Here is a 13,013-nt window from a genome sequence, read left to right as displayed (position 1 = left end):
AATAGGATGTAGGAAGAAAACAGGCCCTGTATGGTTCTCAGAGGAATCTACAAAGATACTCTTAAAGTTACCACATGGTGCGTGGTGGAAGGTACCCTGTATCAGTACTAGTAATTACCTTTCCTGTTGCCCTTGCAAACAGGGTAAGGGAGAAACGTCTGTCTATATGCCTTCATATGTGCCCTAATTTCTCTTAAGTTCAGGGTCCTTACACACAATGTACGTTGGTGGCAGTAGAATCGTTCAGCAGTCGGCTTCAAATGATGGTTCTCTAAATTCCAGTTCACTTCTTGGGCATTTTCCACAACTTACTCGTATTGTGAAACTTCATATCTACTTTCTATTGTACTCTATTCTGCTTCTTAAAAATTTTATGTCTATTTATTTATAATTTATTTTGTACCTACTTCCTATGTTACTCTCTTCTCCTTCTCTGTTTCAGTATGTTCTCTCTCTCTCTCTCTCTCTCTCTCTCTCTCACACACACACACACACACACACACACACACACACACACTTCCACTACACACCTACCTTCTTTCATTCCCTACCTGATATCTTCTTTCCAAAAAAGGAATTGCATTTCCTGACTCTATCATGCCTGTTACCATTATGGCTATTGATTACATGCCAGTTTTAATTTGTTTCTCATGCTATGAATAAAAAGGAAACAACTGAAACGTGTAAATGTCAGAAACTTCAGACATACCTGCATCATGACAGGTTCAAGGGACAGAAGTCGCCCTTCAATGCGCTGATAGACTATTGAGCATCCCAAAAGTAGTATTCTGGGGTTTGTTAATCGAGCAGCCATGGACCTATGAGCCACATTTTTAGTACACACAATTCCATTTACTATACAGCTTTCTTGTCGATTCCCTCCAGGTACCTTCTTGAATTGGACGTATCTACAAACAGGACAATTAAAAATAATTGTGACAGGCAAGTTATATATTATAAAGCAATTAAACATTGTAACTGAAAATACAAAAGTAAAAAATAATGTTCAGCAGAATTTGTAACAGAAGAGGAGCACTGGCCTATCAACTGCAAAAACAGGACCAATATATGACTGTCTACAGACACAGAAACCTTGCAATTTAGGAAGCAGCCCAGCCAATGCCAAACACTTAAAATATTTTCCACATTTCTCTCAGTCACCTCAAATGTAAAGATGAAAGGCAATGTCCATGCAGTTCTCAGGTTATCTTTCCCTCCGCACACCGTGTGTGGTTGGTGGGTGGCAACTTTGAAATCTTCCACAGGAACTCGTGTTTTTTATTGCAGATTACAATTCTATGGCAATATCTACATAGATCTTGTCTACCAACAAGTGTAAACAGAGTCTACTACCTCATGTGCTTCAATTGTGTAATGCGAAGGGCAACTGTCACGCTCGACCCATATAACGCTTGTCCACAATAAGTTGACAACTGGTGCGGTGGCTGTCAGGAAGGGCAGTGCCCCCGCATAACAGATGCCAAGGGGAGAGGAGTAGTGAGGGGGAGGCACAGTCTGTTGCTTGTAACAGTGCTGGCACCACTACCTGCAAACTGCGCTTAACACAAAATCGGAGGTGACATTCGCAAAAATATTGTCCGCTTAAGTGATACTTCAGTCGGATAGGAAAGCACCTGATTTGTGGACACATTCATGTTGGTAAGTTTTACCTGCGACTTCTGTATTATTCATTCATCACAAATAATGAAAAATGAAAGTTGATTAATGTACAACTTATGACACTACGAATCAAAAATCAAAAACTGATTTTTGGAATCTGTTTGCACACTACATTTATTAAACACAGCACAGCAGTAATGTCTACCAAATGTAATTAACTGTGCCTGAAATAACCATTCCATCGTCATCATCATCATCATCATCATCATCATCATTGCCATTACTCGACAGCTTGATATTGATGATAACTTCATCGATAACCATTGCCATTATTCCATCTCATGTCCAAAACTCTTGTTCTAGCTGCTGCACTTTTCCTGCAGTAATATTGCCAGTCCAGTGCACAAACTGAAAGCAAAGCAGCATTAACGAGATTCTGCAATCTTTCTTTTGACATGTCATCTGTAACATTTTCCTCACTGAAATTGTGTTTCATTTTGGCCCATGCCAGTTCTGTTGGATTTAGATCGCAGTTGTACAGTGGTAAAGGGACTATTTTGTGGCCTCTGCTCTCATAGTTTTTAGCCATGATGTTCATTTTCACAACTGGTTTGTTTTACTTTACTTTACATAATAGTTCATCCTTCCTAATTAAGTTGTTGAAATTTATTCATTTAACTCACAACCACTCTAACATCATAATCCTGAAATCACATTAATTAAGCATTCTGTTGAACTTCTTGCTGGGCTATGGTGCACTATTTATACAATCACATAATTGGGTGGAATAATAGGAACCATCATATCTGCATACCCCCCTCTCCCTTCTCATCGAAGTTACTTTGTTTCAACAACTTATAGAAGTTAGCAGGTTAGTGGAAATAGTTTCTTGCATGAAATTTTCTGACAAATTAAAAGTGTGTGCCAGACTGGGTTCCTAGGTTCGAGTCTTGATATGGCACAAAGTTTTAATTTGTCAGAAAGCTTCAAATCAGCACACACACCACTGCAGGGCTAAAATTTGTTCTAGTTTCTTGCATCTTGCTGCAAATACTTGCCACATTTGTCATTTCATGGAAGTTTTTCTCAAACTCATGGAGGTTTTGTGTGTTCAGTACCAGTGCAAAAATATCAGTGTTGAAAAGGAGAATGGCGCAAAGACAGATGGGTCAAAACAAATGTACCACTAGAGTCCCTAAACACATATAACTGGCACCACGAGTCAATGAAGTGTGAAATGTGTTAACCAGTCAATTTGTTTCACCAGAAGGCAAAATAGAATGGCAGTACAGATGTCTTTAAATTTTAGCTGATTTTTTTTTATGGTACCTTAAACATAAATGTACTACATTTGTGATAAAAGTAATAAAAACTGCTTGCAAAAATTGAAGAGTAATTAAAAGGCAGTCTCTTGGTGAGACACCACACCACATTTTTGTTTCCTGTTATTGGATAGTTGATTATACAGAGACAGAAAACATTTGAGATTTGCACACGACATCTTCAAAGTTTTTAATACAGGTAAGTCTTCTGATTAATTGAATAGTGCTTCAAGGTAAAATCAATATGTACTCCTCTAACATTTTTTTCTATTTATTTATTTTTGTGTCTTGTCGCAATTTTTATTCATTAATAATAATGCAATGACAGTGACCACTGCTCTGATTTTTTAGAATTACTGCTCTTCTGCAACAAGTACTTGCAGCAAGTTCCTGAACTAAGCCTGCCCCAGTGACTTGAAGAAGTAAACTTGAGTAAGTTTTTGTTCTAGTGCCAAAATCTCAGCAAGTGCTTACAGAAGTTATTTGCTAGTGCACGCAGGCCTTTCATAATAGTTCACAACTAAGAGGCAGCTTAACGTTGGCAGCACTTGGAAATAAATGAATATCTTTCAAGTAGTTCTGATTTTCCTTGCTTCTAGCAGCACTAGCGAAATTGTCAAGTTATCACCACCAAACAGTACATTGTCAAATGTCCAGGGCAACGTCCTGCACTAGTACCTGTAGTTCCTGTTCCAAAAAGTTTGATATTTACATACTTTCAATGTGCTGTCGATAAAATACGGACCACTGAGTTTGTTCCCCATGACGCCACACCATACTTCAACTGACCAAGGATGTTCATGGTCAACTTGCCGCAATCAATGGGGATTTGCCTACAGTCTAGTAATGCAAGTTAAGCCGGTTAATGCTACCATGGTTTTTAAATGTAGACTCATCAGAAAATACCTTGGCAAAGAAAGTGGGGGTCATTTGCAATTGTTGATGTGCCCATTTACAAAACACTACCCAGTACCATGAAGTTCTTGATGCAATAACACGTGGTATGGATGATACTTATGATGATGCAGTATTGTGACAATACTACTGGAACTGTGGTGTAATTGCTGGGTGCATATCCATGGGTTGTGGTGCACTGCTTCTAGTAAAGCTATTTGATTAGCTTCCCCTGTAACATGTTTGCTTTGTTTCCTTACTGTACGAGAGTGAGCTTTCTCTGGAAAATGTTTGGCATACAAGGCAACAGCAGCCTCAACGTTTCTTTTACATTCTCCATACATCAGAATCAGTCCAATTTTTTCTTCTGTGTTTGCAAAATTCATCGATTCTTGCACGTCTGTTCTCCAAATGATAGGTAAGTGTGCAGGCAATAAACACTGCAAAAGTATTATAATGTTTAGAGCTACTACCTGTTCTACATCTGCACAGTACATGAGCTCCTGTTGTAGTTTGCTACACGGCCACAGTGGCGTGTCAAGCAGTCCCCTGTTCAATATATAGGAGGAATATAACGTTGCAAATGGGCTTTCCAATTAGAAGTTATGAAATACTGGCCTGTCCTATACCCTTGCAGCATAGAGGTAGAGCCGTATATGCTGTTGGATATTCAAGGGCCTCTGAGCAGCATGTCATTAATTACAACTATGTACCCATTTTTATTCCTCCAATTACAGTGCCATCTGTGACAAAATGAAGAAAATGCTTCGGACAAAACATGTGTAGATTTTGCTGTAGGATCATAAACTGCAATAAAAAATGGGAGTTCCCATTGAAGATTGCAAAGCTGCATCCCGCAACCCAGGCACGGAGTGGGGTGACAGGTTGAGTGTGGTATTGTTGGATGTTCCCCTCTGAGACAAACAAATTGGCATTATAACTTTTTTTTTATCTGATGTGTAGTTTCCGAAATATTTCAATATCTTCAGTTAAAATGAACACACTGTATATAGGATGAATATTAATTGGTGTATATATTGTCACATAGTTGTAAAGAGGTGTATACAGGTCTTGTTGTAAAGAGGTATAGACATGTCTTGTCATTATTATAGTTGCCAAGGCATTAGTCTCATGGCTGCTGTCAAAAGAGACAGAGGCTGCTTTGTGTGTCATTCAGCACAGTGTGAGTGCATAACTAGAGAGCAATGGATGCAACATCCTAAATTTGTGAATTATTACATAACCAGCTGCTGTCATGTGGATGACAGATGAGAGAAAGTTTACTTGAAGATGGTATCAAACAGCTGAGGGTTACTTGGGCTGAGCAGACACATGGAAGAACCTGATCCTTCATAGATACATATATACATACATACATACATACATACATAAGCCCTTGTATATGCCATACAATGACAAGAAAAAAGTGTTTTGCAGACGAGTCCAAGTAACAATGTAAGGTCAGCTCATGCATGCATAGGATATCACCATTAATTAAAGCACGTATCTAGGATAATAAAGTTTATTTCAGAGTCCAATAGCAAAATTTTCATTCCTTGAACTGTGCTGAAGGTATCACTGTATATCATCACTACATATAAACTGATGCTTACATCAGATGTGTAAACAAATCAGTTTTAAGAATACTAGTACCATTAGTATGAAGTTGGTACAAGCTTTAGATTCATACTGATTTTTATGTACAGAAATTTACAGTTAACAACAATTTTTTTTAATTTATTACAGAGAGAAAATATGATAAAAAGTCTATAAAACTTTTCCTGTGGGAACTAATATGTACTATGGCTCTGCCATCTGCAAGAATGTTTCGAAACTTCACTGGCACACAGAACAAACATCAAATGTGAAGCACCAACAAGGAGGTTTGTCTGTATATTAATGGCTCTTTAAAAAAATGTGGAGCACTACTTACAGAACGACCCTCCTATGTTAGCAGGCAAGTGAACAAAAGCTTTTGTTGTTACATATTGAACTCTTTTCTGCACCACTGATAGCTTTAATAATGGGTAATGAAAATCATTTTTCCTCAAATTGTGCTGGATTATTTGTGACAAATTGTATTAGTGAATATACATATTATGATGGCGCATTTCAAAAGTCTAATTTTCTGCCAACATGACGACCACAGATGAACACCACATATTATCCTTACAGCTCAAATTCATGCAATTAGTATTTTCTTTCAATGTGACAAATTACCTCAAAAAATTATTCCTTAAGAGGTTATTGGGTGAAAATAAGCAAAATATATCAAGAAGTTGGTATGTTTGTATCCAAGACTAGAAAACATACAAAAAGCAAAAGTATCTGAAACTAACTGTTTGAACAACTTAGTAATATACCTCTTGCAGTTCAAATTTCCATCAATATGTACACCCAAAAGTTTGGAAAATTCTACAATGTTTACTGTCTCCTGTTCATGTGATACACCAACTGTTGGTATGACTATTTGTTGTACAGAAGTGTTTTCTCAAAATTTTCGGAAAACCACTTAATAACTCTTTGGAAAAAACCATTAACAATCTCTTCCGTTGTTTTCTCTCTAATAGGATTTACTATGAAACTAGTATCATCTGCAAAAGTACCAATTCTGCTTGAGGAATAAAAGTGGCCACAAAACTGAAACCTGTGAGACCCCTAATATTGTTAAAAGAATTCAGCGCAACTTTTTGCATTCTGTATATTAAATACCACTCAAACCAGTTGTGTGTGAAACCATTAATTATATAAACATCAAATTTCTCTAAGAGAGTAACATGCTCTACACATAATTGTGTACAGCACTTCAGAAAGAGCCCCAAAAATTGAAACTTTCAATATTATATTATTTAAAGGTGATGACTGAATGTATATATAGAACTCTCAGTTGAGCAAACCTTCTGGAATCCAAAAAGTGTGATGTGCTAAGTAAACTGTTTGTTCTGAAATGTGAGATATTCTCAAGTACATTACTTCTTTGGTAACAGTTGTAAAACCCTGCTGTGACATATAGTAAATAAGAATAAAAGAACCCGCTGATGATGATGATGATGATATTTGTCGCTGAAACTAGTCTGGGAACGAATAAATAAATAAATAACACAAGTGTTTTGCATCAAGATGGAGCCACAATCCCATATTGTTTTGCCTTGAATATTTTGGAAAAAGACATCTGTAAGAAAACTGGACAACAATTAAGTCTTTCTTGTCAACTTTCTTATAAAGAAATTTGACAATTGCATATGTTAATCTGCCTGGAAAAATTCCCTGTGCCAGTGATCCATTACACATATCACTAAGGACATTGCTTATTAAGTTGGGACAGCTTTTCAAAATTCTCTTTGAAGCTCTACCAACACCACATGAGATTTTGTTTCTGAGAATTTTTATAGTTCTATTAAATTCAGTGAAGGTTTGGTGCTACTTACAATAATACTGCTTAAAGTTTTGTAGAATGGCATTTTAATATATTCCCTTCCTTTAGCAGAATTATTTAATTCTTTCTTGCAGCTACATTTGGAAACTGATTGTTAAAAATACTTGCAACTTGTGCATTATCATTCACAAATTGTCATTTAGTTTGAGTATTGCGGTATCTTGTACACTGACTGTCCTGTCCCCCATTCACAGTATTCCATGTATTTTTAATCTTATTCTCTGCAGTAATAATTGCAGGGCATGCATATTTCTGGACATTTTAATGACTTCTCCTTTTTTTAATGCAAGTAACATCAGATCTTGACTTTTCTGGCCTCTATATAAATTTCCCTCTCCTCTTACATAACATTTTAATTCTCTTAGTTATGCGTGGTGGCTTTGTGACCCTTTCTTTTTTTTTTTGGGGGGGGGGGGGGGGGGGGGAAGCTACTTTCAAATATTTAGACAAATGCACTATGTGATAAACTAAATTTGACATTGGCATCTCTTTCTATATATACCACATTCCAGACCACTCTTTTAATTTAGTCTTAAATGGTTGTAACCTGCCCTCATTAGTAAGCCTCACTACTTCATATGAACATGTCTCTAAGCTGCAGGCTGCACACTGTTTATTTTCATTAACTACGCATTGCAGTTCGATAGCCCATTAATAATTGGGAACACATTAACTGTTTCAGCCTGAGCATTGTCTATAAAGGTGTTATCAATCAGAGACCCACTATCTTGCTACATCATCACTGGAAAAATTGCCACTGTGAAATGAAACGTCATGAAATCAGACTGAAACAGCCAAATGATTTCAGTTCATTTTTCTGTCAGATTCTTTTATGAAATCTACACTGAAATCTCTACAAACTACTTTTTGGTTTTGTCTGACAGATAGCTCCATAATGCATCTAGATTTCTCATAAATAGCTGAATATTTCTATAGGGAATCAGCAGACTGTTACAATTACAAGAGGAGTATTCTGCATTAGCAACTCTCACGCACAAGCATCCAGCTTTGGATCAACACAAAAAAAAATGCTTGTTTCAACATTTTTGACTTTGTATCCAACTTTTACATATGTTACAACTCCTCCTTTTTCCATGTACACTCTACTGAAGATAATGCTATCTATAATCCCTTGTATTTATCTTTTCATCCCTATGGTTATATGGCATTCAGAGGGGCAAAGAACATCTATAACTTCAAAACATTTCAAATCTTCAGGATACACAAGAAGCTAATCTACCTTCTTTTTCAGCCCACTAACGTTGTGAACAAAACAATTTTACTTTTCTGGAAACTGTTACACATATTATTGGTCCTTTTCTGCTCTAATTTCTTCCAAGACTGTCTGCCTACAATTTGACTCAAACCTAAAAGATGTGCCCCTCTGACTCCTGTAGTCACAAGGATTTGGTCTTGTGAGCCTCCTTAAAGTTTCTTCATAATGTTCAGCGTATCTGTCTTTACCACTCCTATTCAGGTGCAGGCCAAGAAATGCTTATCTCCATCCCCCAACTAAAGCAACAGGTACAGCACTGGTATGTGACTTTGTTTATGTCAACAGCAACCCTCTCAGCTCTGACAGCTGTGTTAACCCAAGGCTGATCATGTGCTCCAGGACCTCCACAAACCCCACACAAATGTGTGCTGTTGCTGCTACTATTTTCTTCAGGCCTCCTTTAATTGCTAACCATGCTGTTTCCTGTTGCTCCTAATATAAGTATTTGACTTTGTTCATCTAAGTCTCTGCACAAGGTACCTACATTCCCTGTCACCTGGATAACCTTGGCACTATGATTCACAACGCTTGTGAGCTGGTATTCTACATCTAGCTTTTCCTAATGCTCTTATCAATTGATACTGTTTTTCAACTTTGGGTACCTTACCAAGAGGTCGATTCCAATTCAGTGTAATAGCACTGCTGCAGCTGGGGTTGGTACCGGATACTCTGAAGGTAATTGCTGCACATACTTCTGTCATTGGCATTCCTTGCAGTGGCTCACATAGTGTCTAATGGATCTTTAGAAACTTGACCACTGTAGCTCATCCGATTCTGTCTGTCAAGAGTATTCATGGATCCCAGATGACCAGATGTACAATTGGCATGGAAATACCTCAGGATAGCTGGCTGCAGATGAGCAGGGGAGACGTGCAACCATTCCCACCCTGCTGGATCAAAGTTCTTCTTACATATGTTCTATTTTTATTAACTGGAATTCTTCTTTGGTTGGTTACACCTCCTTCAAGGCTTCCACAGCTTTCTGCAGTGCTGTATCCTCTCTGTTTGGCAGCAATGATATTTAGTGCTATGACAACAGATTTCATCCAGACTGCTGAGTTTTGCCAAGGGATTCCTTGAATAGCAGTTGACATCCTTGTGTTTTTGTCTTTCTTTGTTTAACACTGTGACAATGTACTCTGAAGCCCCAGTGCTGGTGACACTAGTAGACCCAACTGATCCTTCAAGCTGGTCAGATATAATAGAGAATGGTGATGCATCACAAACATGAATGGTTTGCCAAATAATTATGGACAGAAGCTATCACTTTTTAAGCCTCTTACGGAATTTGCACTAGAACTGTACCTACACCATAATCACTAGCACTGGTGTGAAGTTCTATCTCACATTCTGGTCATACAATGCTAGGACTGGAGAAGATGTTAGCATCTGCTTAAGGACAAGGAAAGATCTCTATTTCATGTTCCAGTAGTTACTTCATGGGTCATGCCTCAGTACATAACTCCATTATGAATTGCTGACAGTACTACCATATTCCAAGAAAATTTCTCACATCACGAATGTGCCCATGAGTCAGAAAATCTGTGGCTGCTCTTATTTTTCCTGTATCAGAAAGATTCCACTGCCATTCACTAGATGCCCTAAAATTTTTATTTCTTAGGTGGCAATGAGGCACTTTTCTGGTTTCAGATGGAGGCTGCAGTCTGAACACACTTCAACATGGTTGTCTGGTAACTTAGATGTTCTTAAAATGTCTTCAAAAAATGGACAATGTCATCCAGATAGCAAAGGCATGTCATCCATTTAAGACAGAGCCGTAGGTTGCCTAACAGGAGGAGGAGGAGGAGAAGAAGGAGGATGTTAGTGTTTAACGTCCCGTCGACAGCGAGGTCATTAGAGACGGAGCGCAAGCTCGGGTTAGGGAAGGACGGGGAAGAAAATCGGCCGTGCCCTTCCAAAGGAACCATCCCTGCATTTGCCTGAAACGATTTAGGGAAATCCGGAAAACCTAAATCAGGATGGCTGGAGGCGGGATTGAACCATCGTCCTCCCGAATGCGAGTTCAGTGTGCTAACCACTGCGCCACCTCACTCGGTTGTTGCCTAACATACATTCAAAAATGACTGAAGAGTTATACAGTCCAAACCGCATAACTTTGAACCCATAGAGACTGACAGGTGTTATGAATTAACTGACTTAATTCCTATGGCCTCTATAGGGCATAGATCATCCAAGACAACTCGCCATCCACCCCTGTCTTTAGAATTTTCCCTCAATTCCACCCAGTCTTACCACCTCTCCTCACTTCCCCTTCCACTATCCCTTTTCATGTACCTCTAGGTCTGTCCCTCTTGCTTGTTCCTTGGGGATTCCATTCCAATATCTTCTTCATGACTGCTCCATCTGGGACTTTCTTTCACAAATCTGTTCTTCTACAGGTATCTGGTTTCTTTCTCTCCAGAGATCCTCATTACTTATTTTTTCTGGTCACGATATTCATTATGTAGTCTTGTCTAATTCCCAAGTTTCACTGGTAATTAGAAAGACAGCCTTCATTTTTGTATTACAAAAATGAATTTTACTTTTGCATGTGTTGTTTCTTTTCTCCTTATTGGTTGCAGCTATAAGAAGACAGCATTTACTTTTGTTTATGTGGGTCTTCACATTATCTCTGGCTCCACTGCCTTCTGTCACCAGGGATGAATCAACACTGACACTCCCATGTTCTCAGAATTTATTCTGATTTCATTTGTTTTACCTATATGTATCTTGAGGTCAGCAACCTCTGCCCTTTTCTTGTGAGTTTAATTTAGAATTCATAAATGTCACCCTTTGAGGAAATGAAACTATACTGTCTGCAAAATTTAGATCCTCCAGACATTCAATGATTCCCCATTGGATTCCTCATCTCCTGCCTGCTGTGAACCCATAACTGAGTCAAGGACAAGTAGAAAAAGTGCTGGTGACAAAATACATCCCTGTCAGACTACTGTTATTTCTATTGGCTCTGTGAGAGTTCCCTTGTGGAACACACAACATTTGCAGTCATGCTACAGATTGCAGTCATCATACAGATCTGAGTTGTGTTTAGTGGCTGCAGCATAATGCCAAATTCATTACACATGGCATGTTCAACTGATGGCAGAGATTAGTGCTAAAAATCAAATCACACTTTCCTTCTTCAACATCCTCTATTACCTCCTGAAGTATACAGTTGACATTCGTGACTTCTCTCTCTTGTTTACTTATTTCAACAGTTCTTGTTGCAAAAAGTGCAGTAACTCTTCTCTTATTACCTGGCATATGAGATAGGTGAGGTTGCGGTGGTCTTCCACAACTACCGTAGGGAGTACATTTGGGAGTAGGTCACACTTATTTTGCCTGTCTGTTTTCTGTCACATTTCTTTGCTGCACTAGCCGGCTCCTGCAATATTCAGATTCACAATGTGGCAGAGTGCCAAAACCATCTGTACGTAGGATTTCATCATTGCTCCATGATGTCAGGCCCTGTTCTTCAATTGTTTTACCACTAAGCAGACTTGTTGCTCATTGTTATCAAACACTTTATTTATTTTGTCCTAGAATTGGTCCCAGATGTTGAGCTTTCCTTTAATGTTCTTGAACCACTGCTGGGCTGTGTCATCAGCAAAAGTACACATTTGTCAAATGCATCATTTCATCCCATCTGTTGTACACGTATTTGGCAAATCTGTTTTATTCCTATCAGCCATTTCATCAGATCTTGACCAGTATCCCTGTAATACGCTGATGGGTGCCTGATGTGCAGCCGACTTTCTTGTTGGTTTTGAGTCATTGTTATCCTGAAAATATGGTCCTTGGGAATGTACTGCGTGTATTCTGGTTGCTGTCCATGTAGGTGCATGGCTTCTACACTGCCTAATTGGAGCCAGAGCGATGTAGATTTTCTGAAGTACTCAGCATCTCCACCAAACAATGCCAAGTCATAATCACACTCAAATCCAAATCCAAAAGCAGGGTCATCAATGAAGTACAAAACTTAGCTCTGAAAACAAATTTATTACAAACACCAATGTACAGCTAATGGAGAGTGCTGCTATTTATGCAAACACAGAACAGTCCAGAGCATACAAACATAAGAAATTTTGAAAGGCTTCCAGAAATGACTAACACTAAATAATAAATAGGTGATACTGGTCAGATTTGAACTGGTGAACTGCAGTACACTAGGCAGTGATGCTAACCTCTATGTTATACAATGTGTTTGCCCATGTTCTAGCAGTGATTAGCATTTCATCTGAAATTTTTATAGTTAAATTAAAAGGAAGGTCAGCGTTGGCCATAATATTGATGTTTTATTGATAGCAGAATCGATTTTCGAACACATAGTGATCATCCTCAGTGCTGTGGTGTACAAATTAAACTCAGACACTGGTATCAAGTTATCAATAACCAAAACTGAGAAGCGATCACAATAAAGTTATTGATGACACCTTGGTTTTAACTGAAAATGACAATTTAGAAC

General features: G+C 38.3%; 1 protein-coding gene across 2 annotated transcripts in view; it reads right to left on the bottom strand.

Annotated features, from left to right (window-relative positions):
- The window catches only part of LOC126175358 (1-phosphatidylinositol 3-phosphate 5-kinase), a 418,246-nt gene that overhangs the window by 270,034 nt on the left and 135,199 nt on the right, over positions 1–13,013 (bottom strand). For both annotated transcript variants that reach the window (XM_049922107.1, XM_049922108.1), the window contains exon 11: positions 710–908. In XM_049922107.1, the coding sequence (XP_049778064.1) occupies positions 710–908 (199 nt within the window). The remainder of the gene's footprint in view (positions 1–709; positions 909–13,013) is intronic.

The sequence above is a fragment of the Schistocerca cancellata genome, chromosome 3 (assembly GCF_023864275.1).
Source record: "Schistocerca cancellata isolate TAMUIC-IGC-003103 chromosome 3, iqSchCanc2.1, whole genome shotgun sequence".
Lineage (NCBI taxonomy): Eukaryota > Metazoa > Arthropoda > Insecta > Orthoptera > Acrididae > Schistocerca > Schistocerca cancellata.
This window is presented reverse-complemented; position numbering and strand designations above follow the sequence as displayed.